The sequence below is a fragment of the Neoarius graeffei genome, chromosome 16, assembly GCF_027579695.1.
Source record: "Neoarius graeffei isolate fNeoGra1 chromosome 16, fNeoGra1.pri, whole genome shotgun sequence".
NCBI classification, from domain to species: domain Eukaryota; kingdom Metazoa; phylum Chordata; class Actinopteri; order Siluriformes; family Ariidae; genus Neoarius; species Neoarius graeffei.
Window position 1 is genome coordinate 3121001 of NC_083584.1, and position 21169 is coordinate 3142169.

Genomic DNA, 21169 nt, shown 5'->3' on the forward strand with positions numbered 1-21169 from the left:
CATCTCCGCTTAGAATGTAAACAAACCGGCGAAATGACAGGAACAATTTCTGAAAAATGCAATAATAATAATTCTTGAAAAATAAAAAAGGTGCGTTCTTACCAGCAAATAAATTTATTCTGTATTTTTTAATTGTTATTTTTTTGTTTGTATTTTTTGGGGTTTTGTTTTCGAGTAGAGTTTTTATTTTGTCCTCGGTTGGTTTAGCAACACGCTCCACCATTTTGTTTTTCTCTACTCATGGTATATGATCTGATATCCTAGTAGTAGAGTAGCCAGTCAGAGCATGCGATTGCTCATATCCAATGAATGTGGAGAGAATATACTGTATTGTGATATCCAATTATATTTTAATGTACTCGGTGAAATGCACACAGTCATTAGATTATCTGTTTCTTCCAGATATTTCCAATAGAACTATGATGAATATAATTACGACAAAAATATTTTCATCAGTGAGATGAAACACTGATAAAAAACAATCATTTCAGTTTGTTTTATGCAGTGATGAAGTATAATCAGAATCTGATGAAGTAATAAACACTGTGTGTGAAGTTAATTATTTTCTCCTAACAGCACAACTGTTTTATTTCCCTTACATCACAACAATTCGTCAATTATTAATTTTTTTTTATGAAGGAATAACATATCAGAATTTTTATCCAGTTATAGTTACATATTGTGAAACAAGTTACTTATTGTCCCAAAAGCCAGATTTTGCCAGCCAGGGATCAGTACGCCAGGGCCTCCGCCTTTGGCTGCCACCCGATCTACAGTGCACCGGACTCTTACGGCACCTCTTGCGGGTGGTGGGTCCACAGGAGAGTGGTTTCATGTTGCTCATTCAGGCTGGGCCCCACGGACATAGGTCCAGCCACCAGGCATTCGCCGACGAGCCCCTCCCCCAGGCCTGGCTCCAGGGTGGGGCCCTGGTATCCCTGGTCCGGGCGAGGGCACTCGGATATCTGTTTTTTCTTTCATAAGAGTTATTCTGAACCGCTCTTTGCCTGGCCTCTCATCTAGGACCTGTTTGCCTTGGGAGACCCTACCAGGGGCTAATGCCCTGACAACATAGCTCCTAGAATCCCTGAGGCACTCAAACCCCTCCACCACGTTAAGGTGGCGATTCAAGGAGGGGTAGGGATAGGAGAGGGATTCAAGGTGGCGATTCAGACAGATCAGGGCAGCATCAACAGTGATGCGGATGCTAAACCAGTCTGTTGTGGTAAAGCAAGAGCTGAGCCAAAAGGCAAAGCTCTCAATTTACTGGTCCATCCATGTTCCCACTCTCACCTATAGTCACGAGCTATGGGTAGTGACCGAAAGAATGAGATCGCAGATACAAGCGGTAGAAATGAATTCTCTCCACAGGATGGCTGGGCTGTCCCTTAGAGACAGGGTGAGAAGCTTGGTCATTCGGGAGAGACTTGGAGTAGAACCGCTGCTCCTCCACATTGAAAGGAGTCAAGTCAAGTCAACTTTATTGTCAAATATGCTATACATGCTCGACATACAGCACAGATGAAATTTCAGTCCTCTCTGACCCACGGTGCAAACAGGCAATGCAATAAATAAAAATAGAATAATTGAAATAAACAATATAAACAGCATAAACACTCGAGATAAGAACTAGACATAGACTAAACACTCATATACATACACACACACACACACACACACACACACATATATATACAACCCCAATTCCAAAAAAGTTGGGACAAAGTACAAATTGTAAATAAAAACGGAATGCAATGATGTGGAAGTTTCAAAATTCCATATTTTATTCAGAATAGAACATAGATGACATATCAAATGTTTAAACTGAGAAAATGTATCATTTAAAGAGAAAAATTAGGTGATTTTAAATTTCATGACAACAACACATCTCAAAAAAGTTGGGACAAGGCCATGTTTCCCACTGTGAGACATCCCCTTTTCTCTTTACAACAGTCTGTAAATGTCTGGGGACTGAGGAGACAAGTTGCTCAAGTTTAGGGATAGGAATGTTAACCCATTCTTGTCTAATGTAGGATTCTAGTTGCTCAACTGTCTTAGGTCTTTTTTGTCGTATCTTCTGTTTTATGATGCACCAAATATTTTCTATGGGTGAAAGATCTGGACTGCAGGCTGGCCAGTTCAGTACCCGGACCCTTCTTCTACGCAGCCATGATGCTGTAATTGATGCAGTATGTGGTTTGGCATTGTCATGTTGGAAAATGCAAGGTCTTCCCTGAAAGAGACGTCGTCTGGATGGGAGCATATGTTGCTCTAGAACCTGGATATACCTTTCAGCATTGATGGTGTCTTTCCAGATGTGTAAGCTGCCCATGCCACACGCACTAATGCAACCCCATACCATCAGGGATGCAGGCTTCTGAACTGAGTGCTGATAACAACTTGGGTCGTCCTTCTCCTCTTTAGTCCGAATGACACGGCGTCCCTGATTTCCATAAAGAACTTCAAATTTTGATTCGTCTGACCACAGAACAGTTTTCCACTTTGCCACAGTCCATTTTAAATGAGCCTTGGCCCAGAGAAGACGTCTGCGCTTCTGGATCGTGTTTAGATACGGCTTCTTCTTTGAACTATAGAGTTTTAGCTGGCAACGGCGGATGGCACGGTGAATTGTGTTCACAGATAATGTCCTCTGGAAATATTCCTGAGCCCACTTTGTCATTTCCTATACAGAAGCATGCCTGTATGTGATGCAGTGCCGTCTAAGGGCCCGAAGATCACGGGCACCCAGTATGGTTTTCCGGCCTTGACCCTTACGCACAGAGATTCTTCCAGATTCTCTGAATCTTTTGATGATATTATGCACTGTAGATGATGATATGTTCAAACTCTTTGCAATTTTACACTGTCGAACTCCTTTCTGATATTGCTCCACTATTTGTCGGCGCAGAATTAGGGGGATTGGTGATCCTCTTCCCATCTTTACTTCTGAGAGCCGCTGCCACTCCAAGATGCTCTTTTTATACCCAGTCATGTTAATGACCTATTGCCAATTGACCTAATGAGTTGCAATTTGGTCCTCCAGCTGTTCCTTTTTTGTACCTTTAACTTTTCCAGCCTCTTATTGCCCCTGTCCCAACTTTTTTGAGATGTGTTGCTGTCATGAAATTTCAAATGAGCCAATGTTTGTCATGAAATTTCAAAATGTCTCACTTTCGACATTTGATATGTTGTCTATGTTCTATTGTGAATACAATATCAGTTTTTGAGATTTGTAAATTATTGAATTCCGTTTTTATTTACAATTTGCACTTTGTCCCAACTTTTTTGGAATCGGGGTTGTGTGTGTGTATATATATATATATATATATATATATATATATATATATATATATAGCTGGATAGTACAGTGGTAATGCTCACTGACTACGACACGGGGAGATCGGGGTTCGAATCCCGGTCGGGGCAAAACATCATCCAGTAAGGATCCTTAGGCAAGACCCCTCATGATATATCAGCCTATGAAGACATAACTGATAGAGTCATACTGGCTCAGACGTTGCCCGGGTCAACAAGGTCTGTGTCAGTTGCTAGGGAACCAGGGCAAACTGATGAGAAATGGGCTACTGGAACAAGACATCGATGGACGAGGACAGAAAATACGGATTTGCTGGAATGCTACTATACAAGCAATCCCAGAGAGAGGGGATACATGCAGCGAATGTGGATACATTGGATACTTCGAAACCCACAATCAAGGCTAACAAAGAAACAGCTATTAGCCCAGTGTTCCAACATCTGTAATCGAAATCTACTATCACAACTAGATGTCATCATCATCCCCACAACCAGAGATTGGGTACCAAGCCCCAACAGCTAACAGGTGTACAGCCTCAACACAAGAGCTGCTGACCTGAGAAGGAAGATCGTGACCCAACTGGAAACCTGGAGCCCCCAACGAATACCGAAGCTGAGTTGCCAAGTACCTTCAGAAGATCTATTAGTAGATGTGAATGCTGCTCTGAAGACAATCTCCACAAGAACCATCACTGAGACCAACAAGCTGATACACAGTACAGCAACAGTAATCATGGAGATGCTTGGACACAAGGTGGGCTTGGGACATAACAAAGAAGTATCAAACAGTATCCACCATGGAAGAGACGATTAGAGGCCAAGATAAAGGCAGCACGGAGAGAAGTTAGCCAGCTAGCTGAACTACAGAAAGGGAACATGGTGAATAAAGGGGCACCCAGGAAGTACAACTCACTCTCCATACCATAAACATAAACAGTGACTAACAGCTCTGGCCACCCGGTTGAAGAGATACACCAAAGGAGGGAGAGGCCAGGAGAATAAACAAGCTGTTCTCCACTGAACCAGCCAAGGTGTACTCTCAGTGGCAGGGGAACAACAACCGGTCAGACCCACCAAGAGCTGAGGTGGAAAAATACTGGAAAGACATATGGAAAAGAAAGGCATCACACAACACCGATGCCCAATGGTTAGTGGACCTAAGAGCTGACCACAGCAACCTCCCAGAACAAGAACTAGTAACCATCTCAATGGCAGACGTCCAAGAAAGAGTGTCAAAGATGAAGAGCTGGACAGCACCAGGCCCTGATATGATCCATACGTACTGGCTGAAGAAGCTAACTGCACTCCATGAACACCTAGCAGCACAGATGAACCAGCTGCTGAGGGATGAGACCCACCCAGAATGGCTAACCCAAGGCAGGACAGTCCTAATCATGAAGGACCCCCAGAAGGGACCCATCCCATCCAACTACCGGCCAATTACCTGTCTCTGCACAACATGGAAGGCCCTGTCAGGCATCATTGTGGCAAAAGTGAGTAAGCATGTGGCTCAATACATGAGCGAGGCACAGAAAGGAATTGGCAGTAACACCAGAGGAGCCAAGCACCAGCTACTGGTCGATAGAACAGTCGCCCGAGACTGTAAGAAGAGACAGACCAACCTGTGCACTGCCTGGATTGACTACAAGAAAGCCTACAACTCAATGCCACACACATGGATACTGGAAAGTCTGGAACTGTATAAGATCAACAGGAACCTAAGGACCTTCATCCAGAACTCAATGGAAATGTGGAAGACAACCCTAGAGGCCAACTCAAAACCCATTGCTCAAGTCAACATCAAGTGCGGCATATACCAAGGAGACGCGCTATCACCACTGCTGTTCTGCATAGGCCTGAACCCCCTCAGTTGGATCATCACGAAGAGCGGCTATGGGTACCGATTCCGTAGTGGGGCAACAATCAGCCACCTGCTCTACATGGATGACATCAAGCTGTATGCCAGGAACGAGTGAGAAATAGACTCGCTGATCCACACCACCCGGATCTACAGCGATGACATAGGGATGTCATTCGGATTGGACAAGTGTGGCCGGATGGTCTCAAAGAGAGGCAAGATGATCCGGACTGAGGGGATTGACCTACCAGAGGGCAACATAGGTGATATCCAAGACAGCTACAAGTACCTTGGCATCCCACAGGCTAATGGAAACCATGAAGAGGCCACAAGGAAGTCAACCACAGCCAAATACCTCCAGAGAGTAAGGCAGGTCCTGAAAAGTCAGCTGAATGGCAAGAACAAGGTCCGAGCCATCAACATGTACGCACTACCAGTCATCAGATACCCCGCTGGTATCATAAACTGGCCAAAGGAGGAGATAGAAGCCACAGATATCAAGACTAGAAAGCTCCTCACCATGCATGGAGGGTTCCACCCCAAGTCCAGCACCCTGAGACTATACACTAAGCGGAAAGAGGGAGGCCGAGGGCTAGTGAGCATCAAGACCACGGTCCAGGATGAAACATCGAAAATCTGAGAATACATCCGAAAGATGGCCCCAAAGGATGAACTGCTAAGTGAATGTCTCAGGCAGCAGAACCCTGATGAGAGTGCAGAGGAGGAGGAGGAACAGACAACCTGGAGGGACAAACCCCTACATGGCATGTACCACCGTCAGATAGAGGAAGTGGCTGATATCAAGAAATCCTACCAGTGGCTGGATAATGCAGGACTGACAGACAGCACAGAGGCACTAATCATGGCAGCACAAGAACAGGCCATAAGCACAAGAGCCATAGAGGCCAGGATCTACCAGAGTAGATCAGACCCAAGTTGCAGACTGTGCAAAGAAGCCCCTGAAACAGTCCAGCACATAGTAGCAGGGTGTAAGATGCTAGCTGGATCAGCGTACATGGAGAGGCACAACCAAGTGGCTGGGATAGTATACAGGAACATCTGCAACCAGTATGGAATAGAAGTACCCAAGTCCCAATGGGCCATACCACAGAAGGTGGCTGAGAACAACAGGGCCAAGGTTCTGTGGGACTTCAGCTTCCAGACTGACAAACAGATCCTGGCTAACCAACGGGACATAGTGGTGGTGGACAAAGAGCAGAAGAGGGTGGTGTTGATAGATGTGGCGATCCCAGCTGACGCCAACATCAGGAAGAAGGAACATGAGAAACTTGAGAAGTATCAAGGGTTGAAAGAGCAGCTGGAACGGATGTGGAAGGTCAAGGGTTGTGTAGTCCCCGTGGTAGTGGGGGCACTTGGGGCAGTAACCCCCAAACTGGGAGAGTGGCTCCAGCAAATCCCAGGAACAACATCTGAAGCCTCAGTCTAGAAGAGTGCAGTCCTAGGAACATCGAAGATACTGCGCAGAACCCTCAAACTCCCAGGCCTCTGGTAGAGGACCCGAGCTTGAGGATGACATGGATACCACCCCCCCGCCGGGGGTGAGAAGGAGATTTTATTTATTTTTTTTATATATATATATAAATTGGAGCAAATAAACAGTCAAGGGCACTTGAGGTATAGCAGGTAAACATGAAATAAGCAGTATAAACAATAAACTAATAGCTGTTAAGGTGTGGTAGTGTGGAATAGTGCAAATGAGTGAGGTAAAGTGAAATGTGCAGTCCTTGAGTTCAGTGTGTTAATGAACATTGAGAGTACGTGTGTGTGTGTGTGTGTGTTGGGGGGGAACTGTGAGGGTGACGTCAGATTCTGAAGGGGGGCAGGGGGGTATGCGAGCAGAATCTGTGGCAGGGGGCAGAGGGGGGAGGAGGGGCAGAACAGGGACGGAGTTGAGTCTCCTGACCGCCTGGTGAAAGAAACTGTCCTTGAGCCTGCTGGTTTTGGCCCAGAGACTCCACAGTCTCCTCCCCGATGGCAACAGACTGAAGAGGCTGTGAGATGGGTGGGTGGGATCACCTGCAATCCTGATGGCTTTGCGGGTGAGGCGTGAGTTATAGATATCCATTAGAGAAGGGAGAGAGACACCAATGATCCTCTCAGCTGCTCTCACAATGTGATGCAGAGTCCTGCAGCAGGACATGGTGCAGGTGCCATACCACACGGTGATGCAGCTGGCCAGGATGTTCTCAATGGTGCCTCTGTAGAATGTGTGCATGATGGGGGCCGGGACTCTTGCTCTCCTCAGTTTGTGGAGGAAGTACAGACGCTGTTGGGCTTTTTTGGCCAGTGATGCGGTGTTGTTGCTCCAGGACAGGTCTTCAGAGATGTGCACACTCAGAAACTTGGTGCCGCTCACCCTCTCCACTGCAGCACCGTCAATAGATAGTGGAGCATGCTGGGTGTGCACTCTTCTGAAGTCCACAACAATCTCCTTCATCTTCTCCACATTCAGGCGGAGATTGTTGTCCTTGCACCACATGGCCAAGTGGCTCACCTCACTCCTGTAGATTGTCTCATCGCTATTGTTGATGAGACCCACCACAGTCATGTCATCCGCAAACTTAATGAAGAGATTAGAGCTGGATGTTGGTGTGCAGTCGTGGGTCAGCAGAGTGAATAGGAGGGGGCTCAGCACACATCCTTGGGGGGCCCCCGTGTTCAATGTGATGGTGCTGGAGGAGTTGCTGCCGACCCATACAGCCTGTGGTCTCCCCGTCAGGAAGTCCAGCAGCCAGTTGCACAGGGAGGTGTTGAGTCCCAGCTGGTCCAGTTTATGAATGAGCTGCTGAGGAATGATTGTGTTGAATGCTGAGCTAAAGTCTATGAACAGCATTCTGACATACAAGTCTTTTGTCTCCAGGTGGGTGAGGGCTGAGTGGAGGGCAGTGCAGATGGCATCATCGGTCGAACGGTTGGACTGATATGCAAACTGGAAAGGGTCCAGGGCGGGGGGGAGACCAGACTTGATATGCCGCATGACTAGCCGCTCTAAGCACTTCATGAGGATGGGAGTGAGTGCGACAGGGCGGTAGTCATTGAAGCAGGAGGGAGATGGCTTCTTCAGGACCGGGATGATGGTGGTGGCTTTGAGGCATGTGGGGACAACAGCCTAGCTCAACGAGATGTTGAAGATGTCTGTAAAGACATCTGTGAGCTCCTCGGCACAGTCTCTCAGGACATGACCAGGAATGTTATCAGGACCCAGGGCTTTCCGTGCATTTGTCATCCTGAGAGCTCTCCTCATGCTGTCTGGGGACAGTGTCAACACCTGGTCGCCGGGAGGTGGTGGGGTCTTCTGTGCCATGGTGCTGTTGTCTGCCTCAAAGCGAGTGAAGAAGTCATTCAACTGATTCAGCAGAGACATGGAGTTGTCCCAGGTCTGCGGCGAGGGCTTGTAGTCTGTGATGGTCTGAATCCCCCGCCAAAGGTTCCTGGTGTCTCTGCTGTCATTGAAATAGTCAGCAATGTTCCTGGAATACTGCCTCTTGGCCACCCTGATGCCTCATGACAGGTTGTCCCTAGCTGTCCTCAGGCCCACCTCGTCCCCAGCTCTGAAGGTGGCATCCCAAGCCCACAGGAGCCTGTGGACTTCCCCTGTCAGCAATGGTTTCTGATTGGTATTTCATTCTGGTGACTGTAACGTCGTCCATGCACTTCCTCATGTAGGCAGTGACGGTCTCCGTGTACTTTTGGAGATCTGTGGAGTTGTTGTAGGTGGCCGCCTGTCTGAACATGCTCCAGTCAGTGGTGGAAAAACGGTCCTGGAGTGCCTCTGAGGACCCCTCTGGCCACACACGTATCTGCTTTGTAGCTGGTCTGGTGACTTTAACCAGCAGCCTGTATGCTGGCATTAGCATAATAGTGGAGTGATCTGAGGCCCCAAGGTGGGGGAGGGGGAGGGCTTTGTAGGCATCTTTATGCATGGTGTAAACATTGTCCAGAGTATTGTTTCCACGTGTGGGAAAGTTGATATGTCCATAGAGTTTTGGAAACACGCTCTTGGGGTTTGCATGGTTGAAATCCCCAGCCAGGATGAGGAAAGCATCTGGGTGGGCTGTCTGCTGCTCACTGATAGAGTTCTGATAGAGTTCATTCAGTGCTTCATTCCTGTTGTTATTGGAGCCAGGAGGGATGTATATTGCTACCAGCAATATGGCTGTAAATTCCCTCGGCAGATAGAATGGCCGGCACTTAATAATTATAAACTCCACCAGTGGTGAGCAGTGTTTGCAGACCACAACAGCATCGTGGCACCAGGCATCACTGATGTAAACACAGAGTCCTCCACCGCGAGTCTTCCCCCCCCCCCCCCCCGACTAGCGCTCTGTCTGACCGGTAGCATGTTAGCCAGGCTAGCTGAATGGCACAGTCCGGGACGCTGTCATTAAGCCATGTTTCCACAAACATGAGGACACTGTCAGTTGAGGTGGTTGGGGTACCTTGTTAGGATGCCCCCTGGATGCCTCCCAAGGGAGGTTTTCTGGACATGCCCCACTGGGAGGAGACCCCAGGGCAGACCCAAGACACACTGGAGAGATTACATCTCTCAGCTGGCTTGGGAACACCTCGGTATTCCCCCGGAAGAGCTGGTGGAGGTGGCTGGGGAGAGGGAAATCTGGGCTGCTCTGCTTAGGCTGCTACCCCCGCGACCCGGATCTGGATAAGCGGTAGAAGATGGATGGACGGAAGTTACTTATTCTCACTGACATTACAGCCATGATAAACACTCATTCCCTCATCAGTCTCTCTTTTTTTGGTTACAACAACAACAAAACTGCAGCTTGTCTTATTACTGAGAAACTGTAGAGAAGTGTAAAGTCCTCTGTCCTGAAGATGTCAGAAAACAAAGTTCTAGCTTCACCTCTGACTGATACACAGTGCTGACACTGGAGACTCCTTCCAGAAACATTACATAAATAAAAATCTCCTTACATTATGAAAACTTCACCATATGAATGTTTTCAAATCTGTTTATTATCAGTGTTGCGTCTGCTGGACACGCCCCTGTGAATGAGCCGTTACTATAGAAACCATAGCGCATCAGAATGAGAGCATTAATATAAACCCATACTACAGTCAGAGCTGCTGTTAGAGAGAATTAATCAACACCTTCTGACCAATCAGATTCCAGAACTCAGCGTCTGTGGTGTATATGTGCAGTGTGTTAATGTTAATGTAGTATATCATGCAGTTTAAGAATAAAGAATTTAAATAATCATGTCAGTTTTTTGGTGCAAATCGATAATTGTGATTGATTAATGATTAATAAATGATTTAGCTGATCTGAACTCGGCGATCCCCGAGACGGAGCTGCTGGATAACAGCATACAGAAGAGTCGAGCACCGCTACCGCTAAAGAGCAGGAGGAACCGACCATCACGCTCCCGTCTCACTGACAGCCTGAGCTCCACCGAGGGGGACGAGGGGCCTGACACCAGGGTCAGACACACACAGCAATATTTAACAACTTCTTTCAGACCAAATATTGTATAATCATGCATTATGATGTAATATAATGTAGTATAGTGTGTGTGTGTCTGTGTGTGTACAGTCTGCAGACACGCCCCTGCACTCAGCCCCACTGCACTCGTTCCTCCGTGACTCCACCCTCACCCCAGAGCTCCTCCTGTCCTCCTTTGACTCCGCCCTCACACGTCGAACTACAGAGGAACCTAAAGCTCATCGTTACCGTCAGCTCACCAACACCACATCCCACGATGCACTACTGCCCCCAGCCCCACCTTCACCCTGCAGATCGTGTCCCGAAACCTCCCCTGTGCACTTCCGCAGGGGCCGACGCCCTGAAAGCGAAGGTACCGTCACCTCTGACCTTTAGCTCAAGGTCAAACTGCTCTGTGTTCACCTCATAGTGCTCTCTGTTGGGTTTTTTCTTGAAGCATAATGAAGAATGTTTCATAAAATCCCATGATGCCCTTGTGCACACAGCAAGTATAGAATACTCAGAATGCATTTAAAGATAACATTAATGAACTGAAGATTGTTTTAAATTAAAAAATCTATCTATCTATCTATCTATCTATCTATCTATCTATCTATCTATCTATCTATCTATCTATCTATCTATCTATCTATCTACACACAGTACCAGTCAGAGGCTCTTCATCACATCATCTAATTCAAAAGAACTATTTACTGTGTTTTTATTATTTACTGTTTGATCTCAAAAGCATTAAGAAGGTAAGAAACTCATCCATGGCGCCCCCTGTGGCAAACGTGTTTGCAACACGCTCCCGACACCAATTGTCTTTATTGTTTATTTTAGTACTTTTGATCATGACAAATGCTCAGTGCTTGTACACTAGGATCACCTACAGCAAAGACACACTTCTAGACATTGGCAAAATTCAGCACGGGCCCAGTCCAGTCCTTCTGGACTGTAGCTTTCTTCTCTTCGCTGACACAGACCTGAGCCACACTGACACCATCCGGCAGGCCGCATCACCACCAGACTCAAGTAGGCGAAACGGCCAACGATCCACGCACCCAAGACGGAGGCGCAGTAAGAGAGGCGGGCTACATGCTAGGCTAAAGGCTAGAGCTACAAGACCACCACTACCTAGCCTTCTGCTAGCTAACGTTCACTTGCTCGAGAATAAGATGGATGAGCTGAGAACCAGGATAACATCTCAACTTGAGATCAGAGAGTGTTGTGCCCTGATTTTTACGGAAACCTGCACTACTGCAAGCCTGCCAGACCCGGCCATTGAACTACAGACCCACTCCATGCAATGCGGAGATCGCACATCTGCTTCCGGTAAAAACAAAGGTGGCGGTGTGTGTGTTAACATAAACAACAGATGGTGTATGGACGTACAGGTGGTTGAAAAACACTGTTGTGTGGACATTGAAGTGCTGATGGTGAAGTGCAGACCCTTTTATCTACCAAGGGAGTTCAGTGCTGTGTTTATGCTGGCTGTTTACATCCCGCCGTGGGCCGACCAGACTACAGCGCTAGGACTACTACACGACATCATCGGCAAACAGGAGACCACACACCCAGATGCTGTGTTCATCGTGGCCGGGGATTTTAACCATTGCAACCTCAGGACTGTGCTACTGAAGTACCATCAACAAGTGAGCTTTCCGACAAGGGACAATAACATCCTGGACCATGTCTACAGCAATGTGAGAAATGGCTAAAAGGCTGTGCCCCACCCCCACTTTGGGCAGTCTGACCACACCTCTGTGTTCCTCTACCCAGCCTACAAGGCCCTTCTCAAACAACCCCCCCCCCCCCCCCCCCCAGTGAGTAAAACTGTTAAAGTTTGGAATGAAGGGACTGATCTGGTGCTCCAGGACTGCTTCAGTTCTACAAACTGGGATGTGTTTAAGACTGCTGCTTTGAGAGAAGACTGTTCTGTGGATTTAGAGGAATATGCGTCTGTGATCACCAGCTACATCAGCACGTGCATTAATGACATTGTCCCCACCAAGCGCTGCAAAATATATCCAAACCAAAAATCTTGGATTAACAGTGAAGTACGCTACATGCACGCTCCACCACTTTTGCCTCTGGTGACGCAGATGGATATAAAAAAGCCAGATATGACCTATGCAGATCCATCAGGGAAGCCAAAAGGCAGTACAGACTGAAGCTGGAAGGATATTACAACACCTCAGACTCCAGATACATGTGGCAGGGCCTGCAACATATCACCAATTTCCAGCAGAAGAACAGCAGGGTCACAGCCAACCACAACACATCACCAGATGAGCTGAACGAGTTCTGTGCTCGCTTCAACACCCTCAACACCAACCAATGCAGAGGGATTCTACCAACAGAGGCAGCACAGAGCTCTTCACCCACTGTGACCATAACCGAGGTGAGCAAGGTCTTCAGGAGGACTAACCCCCGAAAGGCAGCCGGCCCTGACAACATCAAGTCAAGTCAAGTTTATTTGTATAGTGCTTTTAACAATAAACATTGTCGCAAAGCAGCTTTACGGAAATTGAACGACTTAAAACATGAGCTAATTTATCCCTAATCTATCCCCAGTGATGAAGCCTGTGGCGATGGTGGCAAGGAAAAACTCCCTCAGGTGACATGAGGAAGAAACCTCGAGAGGAACCAGACTCAAAAGGGAGCCTATCCTCATTTGGGCAACAACAGACAGCATGACTATAATATTAACAGTTTTAACATGAAGACAGTTTCGTTGATGTTGTAACTCTTCATTGATGGAAACTTGAGTGCAAAACTGTTCATGACAACTGCAGTCCTAAGTTAGCAAATCACCTGTAGTCCTCAGCCATAAAAGCATTACTGTAAGAGTCCAGAGCGGCCTCCAGGTGTGACTTGAGGACAGTTGAGGGTTATACCTGTTAAAACTGTTAATATCATAGTCAGGCTGTCTGTTGTTGCCCAAATGAGGATGGGTTCCCTTTTGAGTCTGGTTCCTCTCGAGGTTTCTTCCTCATGTCGTCTGGGGGAGTTTTTCCTTGCCACCGTCGCCACAGGCTTGCTCATTGGGGATAGATTAGGGATAAAATTAGCTCATGTTTTAAGTCGTTCAAATTCTGTAAAGCTGCTTTGCGACAATGTTTATTGTTAAAAGCGCTGTACAAATAAACTTGATTTGATTTGATTTGATTTTGACTTTCAACTGTCCTCATGGGGCCATCCTCCATAGGAGCGACGAGACTCCAACCAGACACAGGGCACCAGGATGGATCAGGCAGGTCCAAGGAGCAGAAGAGGTCAACATCTCGATCCCAGGATCGAGAGTCCTGACATCAGGCATAATACACAACAATGGCATGTTAATATGGTTAAAAAATATCATGACCTGCTCTGGCTGGATGCTTGATTGGGTGATGGGAGCACACTCCTCAGCAATGATGGGATGCAGATGGGACCCTTAGGGCTGGCCAAGACAATTCAGTTACATTTCACCGGGTCTGGGACATGCGACAGAATGTCTGACGGCCGATTCCCTGCAGGCTATGAGAGCCAGTTGAGGTCTCCACCCTCTCTACCAAAAGATTTCCTGTTGACTCCATGTAACTCAGAGGGACAGATTTGGGGGGAGGGGGGGAGAGAGAGAGGGAGAGGGAGAGAAAACACAGGTTGTTAGGTATGCCCAATGTCACCTGAATAAGTAGGAACAATATACATATTGCACTGAGTACAAGCAGGGACTCCAGCAACTAACTATGACAGCATAACTAAAAGGGGAGAGCCAGAAGGTAACACAGGCATGAGGGGCCCCGGGACATAAAGCAGCAGCCACTACACCATCAACAAACTCGAGTGAGCAAGCGAGTGGGGACTGACAGCATCCATACATCCCAGTTTACCAAAACACTCTGTCTGAGGACCCTCCAGATCTACACCTTTACCTCATAAAACACCATTAACAAAAGGCTTGACTAAACAGATATGTTTTCAGCCTAGACTTAGACACTGAGACTGTGTCTGATTCCTGAACATTACTTGGAAGGCTGTTCCATAACTGTGGGGCTTTGTAAGAAAAGGCTCTGCCCCCTAATGTAGCCTTCACTATACGAGGTACCAGCAGATAGCCTGCACCTTTTGATCTAAGTAGGCATGGCGGGGCATAGAGGAGCAGAAGTTCACTCAGGTACTGTGGTGCGAGACCATTTAGTGCTTTAAAGGTCAATAGTAGTATTTTATAATCAATACAAAATTTGATTGGGAGCCAATGCAGTGTGGATAAGACAGGGGTGATGTGGTCATATTTTCTAGTTCTAGTAAGGACTCTTGCTGCGGCATTTTGAACTAACTGGAGCTTGTTTATGCACTTATTGGAACATCCAGACAGTAAAGCATTACAGTAATCCAACCTGGAGGGAACAAAAGCATGAACTAGTTTTTCCACATCATGCAATGACATTAAATTTCTTATCTTAGCAATATTTCTGAGATGAAAGAAAGCTATCCAGGTAATGTTATCAATGTGAGTTTTGAATGAAAGACTGGGGTCAATAATCACCCCAAGGTCTTTTACTGCTGCACGTGAATAAACAGAAAGGCCAGCCAGAGTTACTGTGTAATCAGAAAACTTACTTCTAGCTGTATGTGGTCCTAGTATAAGTACTTCAGTCTTGTCAGAGTTAAGCAGAAGGAAGTTAATAAGCATCCAGTGTCTAATGTCCTTAACACATTCCTCAATTCTATTAAGCTGGTGTCTCTCATCAGGTTTTGCAGAAACATACAACTGTGTGTCATCAGCATAACAGTGGAAACTAATACAATGTTTACAAATAATATCACCCAGAGGTAACATATATAAAGAAAAAAGCAGTGGACCCAAGACAGAACCTTGTGGAACATCAAACTTTACCTCAGTATGTCTAGAAATATCACTATTTACATCAACATACTGATAACGATCAGTTAAATAGCTGAGCCAGGAGAGGGCCGTTCCCTTAACTCCCACAACATTTTCTAGTTTATCCAGAAGAATGGAATGATCAATAGTATCAAATGCTGCACTAAGGTCAACCAACACAAGCAGCGAGACACAGCCCTGATCAGATGCCAACAGTAGGTCGTTTACTACTTTAACCAGAGCTGTCTCTGTGCTATGATGAGGTCTAAATCCTGACTGATACATTTCATGGATGTTATTCCTATGTAAATATGAGCATAACTGCTGTGCCACAGCTTTTTCAAGGATCTTGGAGATAAAGGGGAGGTTTGATATTGGCCGATAATTGGACAGCTGACAGGGATCAAGGTCAGGTTTTTTAATCAGGGGTTTGATAACTGCTAGTTTAAAGGATTTGGGTACATAGGCAATCGTGAGAGAAGAATTTATTATTTTTAGAAGCGGTTCAATTACTTCAGGTATTATCTGATTGAATAGATGTGTAGGTAAGGGATCTAGTACGCAAGTTGAGGCTTTTGATGCCGAGATTAATGAAAGTAATTCAGTTTCTCTAAGGGGAGTAAAACATTCTAATTGCTGATCTGATACAGTTATATTGTTAACTACAAGGTCACTTACATTGTCTGACCTTAAATTAGTAGTTTGAATTTTTTGTCGGATATTCTCAATTTTGTCATTAAAAAAATTAATGAAATCATTACTATTACATACTGCAGGTGTGCATGTGTCTATAGTGGACTTATTCCTGGTTAATTTTGCTACAGTATTAAATAGGAATCTAGGATTATTTTGTTATCTTTTATTAGGGAGGAGAGATATGTTGATCTCACAGCACTAATAGCTTTTCTGTACTTCAGGAAGCTCTCCTTCCATGCTAATTTGAACACTACCAATTTTGTTTGACACCATTTACGTTCCAATTTTCGAGTGGTCTGTTTTAATGTGCGAGTGTCATCATTATACCAGGGTGCTAATTTTTTTGTCTCTGACCATTTTCCTTTTTAGAGGAGCTACATTATCTAAGGTATCAGTGGCGGCTGGTAGTCTTTCAAACAGGGGAGGCTGGTCGGTTATGATATTTCCAGATTTTAAAAGAAAAAAGAAAAAAACACATCAATTTTGCCCATACTCTTGCCTCTGATCTGGCTGATTGTTGGCAGGGTCACAAACTGTGAAATAACAGGTTCTTTTGGCCCATTAGCCTACTGTTTAATGGGCCAAAATTAAATATACATGATGGTGGTGTTGGGGGGGGTATATTTTAACATTTTATATTTTAAAATTGTGGCATGTTGTTTAAAAATTGATCATTATTGAAAGCAGCTCTTTGTCAGGAACCTCAGCAGTAACAGCAGAGTGTTCTGGAATAGGCACAAGCACTGACCTTGGGGAGCCAAACATAGAGCTGGGTGCCACACATTTCATTCAATGACACTTTCCCTATATTTTACTTATTTTGACTGAGAAATGTTTTATTGACAATTTTGATAACCCTTCACTTTTAATCCAGGTCTGTAGTGTGAAATGCTCTTGGCTGTGTTTTTGTTTAAAAATGTTTTCCAAATTGTAGCTGTGTTTAATTCATATCCAGAAAAATATATATTCCAATATAATATACTCAGCATAAACATTTTAAATAGATTCTATATTTTTGGTCCATCCATGACATATTATTAAAGTAGCCTATTTACTGTTGTTGATGTGGGTCACTTGCTGTTAGCCAATTCACTTTCTCGTACCAGGAGAGCTGAAAGGAACGAGTATTATTCCCTACCTTTTTCACCAAGTCAATTTGAGGCGTTGGTCTATCCTGCTCTTTAATTTAAATTTTTTCCTCGAAAGGAAGACTGGCAAATGGCTTCGCCAAAATTAAATCAGCAATGCTTGGCATCCGTGCACAGCTTTCTTGCTAGCTGACTAGCCCCCTCAAGTTCAAGTTCAGTCATTCAAATAAACGAAGTTTCTGGAACTAAGATAGCAGACTTGACAACACTATATTTACACTTTATTTACAATGAAAATATATACAAACTAAAAAAGCTGGTAGAAACCGTATGTAATGAATGAAATCGAAATGTAAGCTGATCTCTTACAATACACCACAGCACTTGCGAATCCGCATGGGACTGAACTGAAATTCACCGCTGCCTGTCTATATTTGAAACGAGCTGTCAATCAAAGAAAATATCCGGCCGCTTTCACCAGTCTCCTTGCGGAAACTGCCATGCCCCTCCGACTGTGAGGCTCGGAGTCCGTGGGCGGGCATTTTCGCAGTATTTGTCCAATAACCGTCTTGCATTTTGATATTGAAAGTGCATAGCTCCCAAATGCCATTGAAGTCCACTGAGGCTGGGAGTCCGGTGGGCGGGCGTTTTCGCAGTATTTGTCCAATAACCGTCTTGCATTTTGAGATTGAAAGCGCATAGCTCCCAAATGCCATTGAAGTCCACTGAGGCTGGGAGTCCGTGAGACTCCGTGGGGGGGCGTTTTTGCAGTATTTGTCCAATAATCGTCTTGCATTTTGAGATTGAAAAGCGTATAGCTCCCAAATGCCATTGAAGTGCACTGAGGCTGGGCTGCATCGCGCTGTCACGAGGGGGAAAAACTCACGCACACATTAGGCGAACTGGGGAAAGTTATAACGGAATGATTTCGCACTGTAGTTGGGTTGTGCACATATATTTCTATGATTCTGGATTTGAAATAGCAATGTTATAAGGTCGGCTATAACATAAGCCTAGCGCAATTCATCCTACACGATGTTCGTCATTTTTAGAGGAGGCTGAGCCTCCCTTATTGTCTTAAAGCAATCGCCCATGTAAGGTATGGCAGAATGTTGACTCTAAGCATTCAGTTGCCCCGGGGGCCTGTAAATAATAAGTAACAGAATTAACTGGGTAGACCTATTTTTCGAGGCTACATACATTATATTAGTATGAAGAACTTCAAATGTATTAAATTTATAACCAGGTTTTTGTGTTACACCTAGATAATCATTATAAATAACCGCAATGCCACCTCCTCTGCCAGTTAGACAAGGCTGGTGTATATAACTGTATCCAGGAGGACTAGCTTCATTTAATGCTATATATTCATTTGGGGGGCGGCACGGTGGTGTAGTGGTTAGCGCTGTCGCCTCACAGCAAGAAGGTCCTGGGTTCGAGCCCCGGGGCCGGCGAGGGCCTTTCTGTGTGGAGTTTGCATGTTCTCCCCGTGTCCGCGTGGGTTTCCTCTGGGTGCTCCAGTTTCCCCCACAGTCCAAAGACATGCAGGTTAGGTTAACTGGTGACTCTAAATTGACCGTAGGTGTGAATGTGAGTGTGAATGGTTGTCTGTGTCTATGTGTCAGCCCTGTGATGACCTGGCGACTTGTCCAGGGTGTACCCCGCCTTTCGCCCGTAGTCAGCTGGGATAGGATCCAGCTTGCCTGCGACCCTGTAGAAGGATAGAGCGGCTAGAGATAATGAGATGAGATGAGATATTCATTTGGCTTAATCCATGTTTCAGTTAAACAAAGTACATTAAATTTCTGATCAGTAATGAGATCATTAACCATTAGCGCTTTAGATGTAAGAGATCTAATATTTAATAGCCCCCCCCTTTAGATCAAAGGTGCTGGCAGCAGCTGCACAGTCAGTCTGATCTAATTTTATATTGATTAGGTTACTGGAACAAACTCTCTGAAAATTTCTACCTTTTTGTTGAGCTCGGGGAACAGACACAGTCTCGATGTAGTGGACCCTGAGTGACGACTCTGTGCAGCTAGCAGACAGTAGGTTTAGCCTGTTCGTCTGCTCCCTGGCCTTGGCTCTGGATTGTCAGGAATTAACTAGGCCTGTCCTGAGACTATGACCCATGCTGCAGGAAATGAGAGCAGCACCTTCCCAAGTGGGATGGATACTGTCCCGCCCTAACAGGCCAGCAGTGCCCTCAAAATTAGCCCAATTATCTATAAAGCCCACACTGTTTTCAGAGCACCACCTGGACAGCCAGCAGTTCAGCGACCATAACCTGCTGTAAGCTACATCGCCACGCCGCATTGGGATGGGGCCAGAGCATACTACAGCATCGGACATCACCTTTGCTAATTTATACACCTCTACAAAGTTGCTCTTAGTAACCTCAGACTGACGAAGGCGTATATCATTAGGTCCTGCATGGTGTAGATGCAATTGGTCTTAAGTGATCAGTCTCATTAAATCAGTCTCATTAAATCAGTCTCATTAATAATACCATTAATTTTGGTGTTTAATAATAAATTACCAAACAGCTAAATTATGGTATATTCCAAATTATTATGATCACTACTGATGCAGCAATAATGTATTACTTACCATATTACATAGACACTACAGCCAATAGCATTCATATACACTTGGGTGAAGGCAATTTGGAGTTCTTTGAGATTGTGTGACTTCAAGAATACAGTAGCAAAAACGGACAAGCACAGTTTAACAGAATAATTGAATTTATTATAACAATGATACTAAATGGGTAATAGCAGTTGAATACATTCAATATGGTCAGCAGCAATATATATACAAGGCACAAACAGTGACGTAGTACTTGATGAGCGTGTGTGAGTGAGGGGGGGAAGCGAGGGGAGAGATAGAGACAAAGAGGGATGTTTTCTCCTTGCTGCCAAGCGAGCGACTGAGCTCTTAGGGCGTGTCCCATGCGCGGCTGAGAGGAGGAGACAAAGAGAGTTTGAATGTGCATGCGGGAGGTGCGCGGACAGAATGTGTGTATGCGTGAGGATGCACTGTAAAGTTTGGAATGTTATCTAAGGTGTTGGGGGGAAGGGAAAATCACCTCGTGGTCTTCTTGAGACAGAGGAATTTGTCGTGGTTGCTAATCCCACTTTATAACATTACCATATCCACTGAAATCTTGATGAGGTCAGAATGTGTGTAATAATGAAATTAAGGGGTGTTAGAGAAGATAGAAAAGAGCATGCGACAACCTATCTACTAAAACAACAGAGAGAGAACAATGTAGAACACAATGATCAACTCAACACTCTAAGTGTCTACAGTGTGCACAATTAAACAGTTTCTAGTTTAAATTCACACTACTTCATAAAGCTAATTCCTAAGACTAGTTTACCCAAATGCCAGCCTTACTTCCAGTATCGATGTCCCGAAGTTCCGTGGAATTTCGGGTGCTCGCAGAGGCTCACAGAAAGCTCGTGGGTCGCTTCTGTGAAAGCGCAGAGAATTCCTTGATCCGAAGCTTTGTTGTTCGTGAGGAAAAGTCTCTGATCAATGATGTGCACAGCAATTAAGTCAGAAGGAATCCAGTCGCTTCTAACTTTAAATTAACTGCTTGGGCTGCAGTCGTAACGTTACTTATAATCAACAAATAAAACCGGTTGTAACTCAATTGAGTGAGACGACGTGACTTATGTACTCTTACCGTGACCAGTGGTAAATATGAAAGCGCGCTGAGTCTTCTTTCTTGCAAGGCAGACATCGTGATTTTCGGATTGTCCGATGAAAGTGGGTATCTCTATATGTCTGTATGACGCGACGGTCCACAGAGAGAGAGAGCGAGTTGAGTGTGACGGGGTCACTTATAGAGTCGGTCACGTGACGTGACGTAA

At 45.4% G+C, this 21169-nt stretch overlaps 1 protein-coding gene across 1 annotated transcript in view; it reads left to right on the forward strand.

Annotated features, from left to right (window-relative positions):
• The window catches only part of LOC132901018 (sterile alpha motif domain-containing protein 14-like), a 72655-nt gene that overhangs the window by 245 nt on the left and 51241 nt on the right, over positions 1–21169 (forward strand). Inside the window, exons 2-3 of the mRNA XM_060943432.1 lie at positions 10473–10633; positions 10746–11007. Of these exons, the coding sequence (XP_060799415.1) occupies positions 10473–10633; positions 10746–11007 (423 nt within the window). The remainder of the gene's footprint in view (positions 1–10472; positions 10634–10745; positions 11008–21169) is intronic.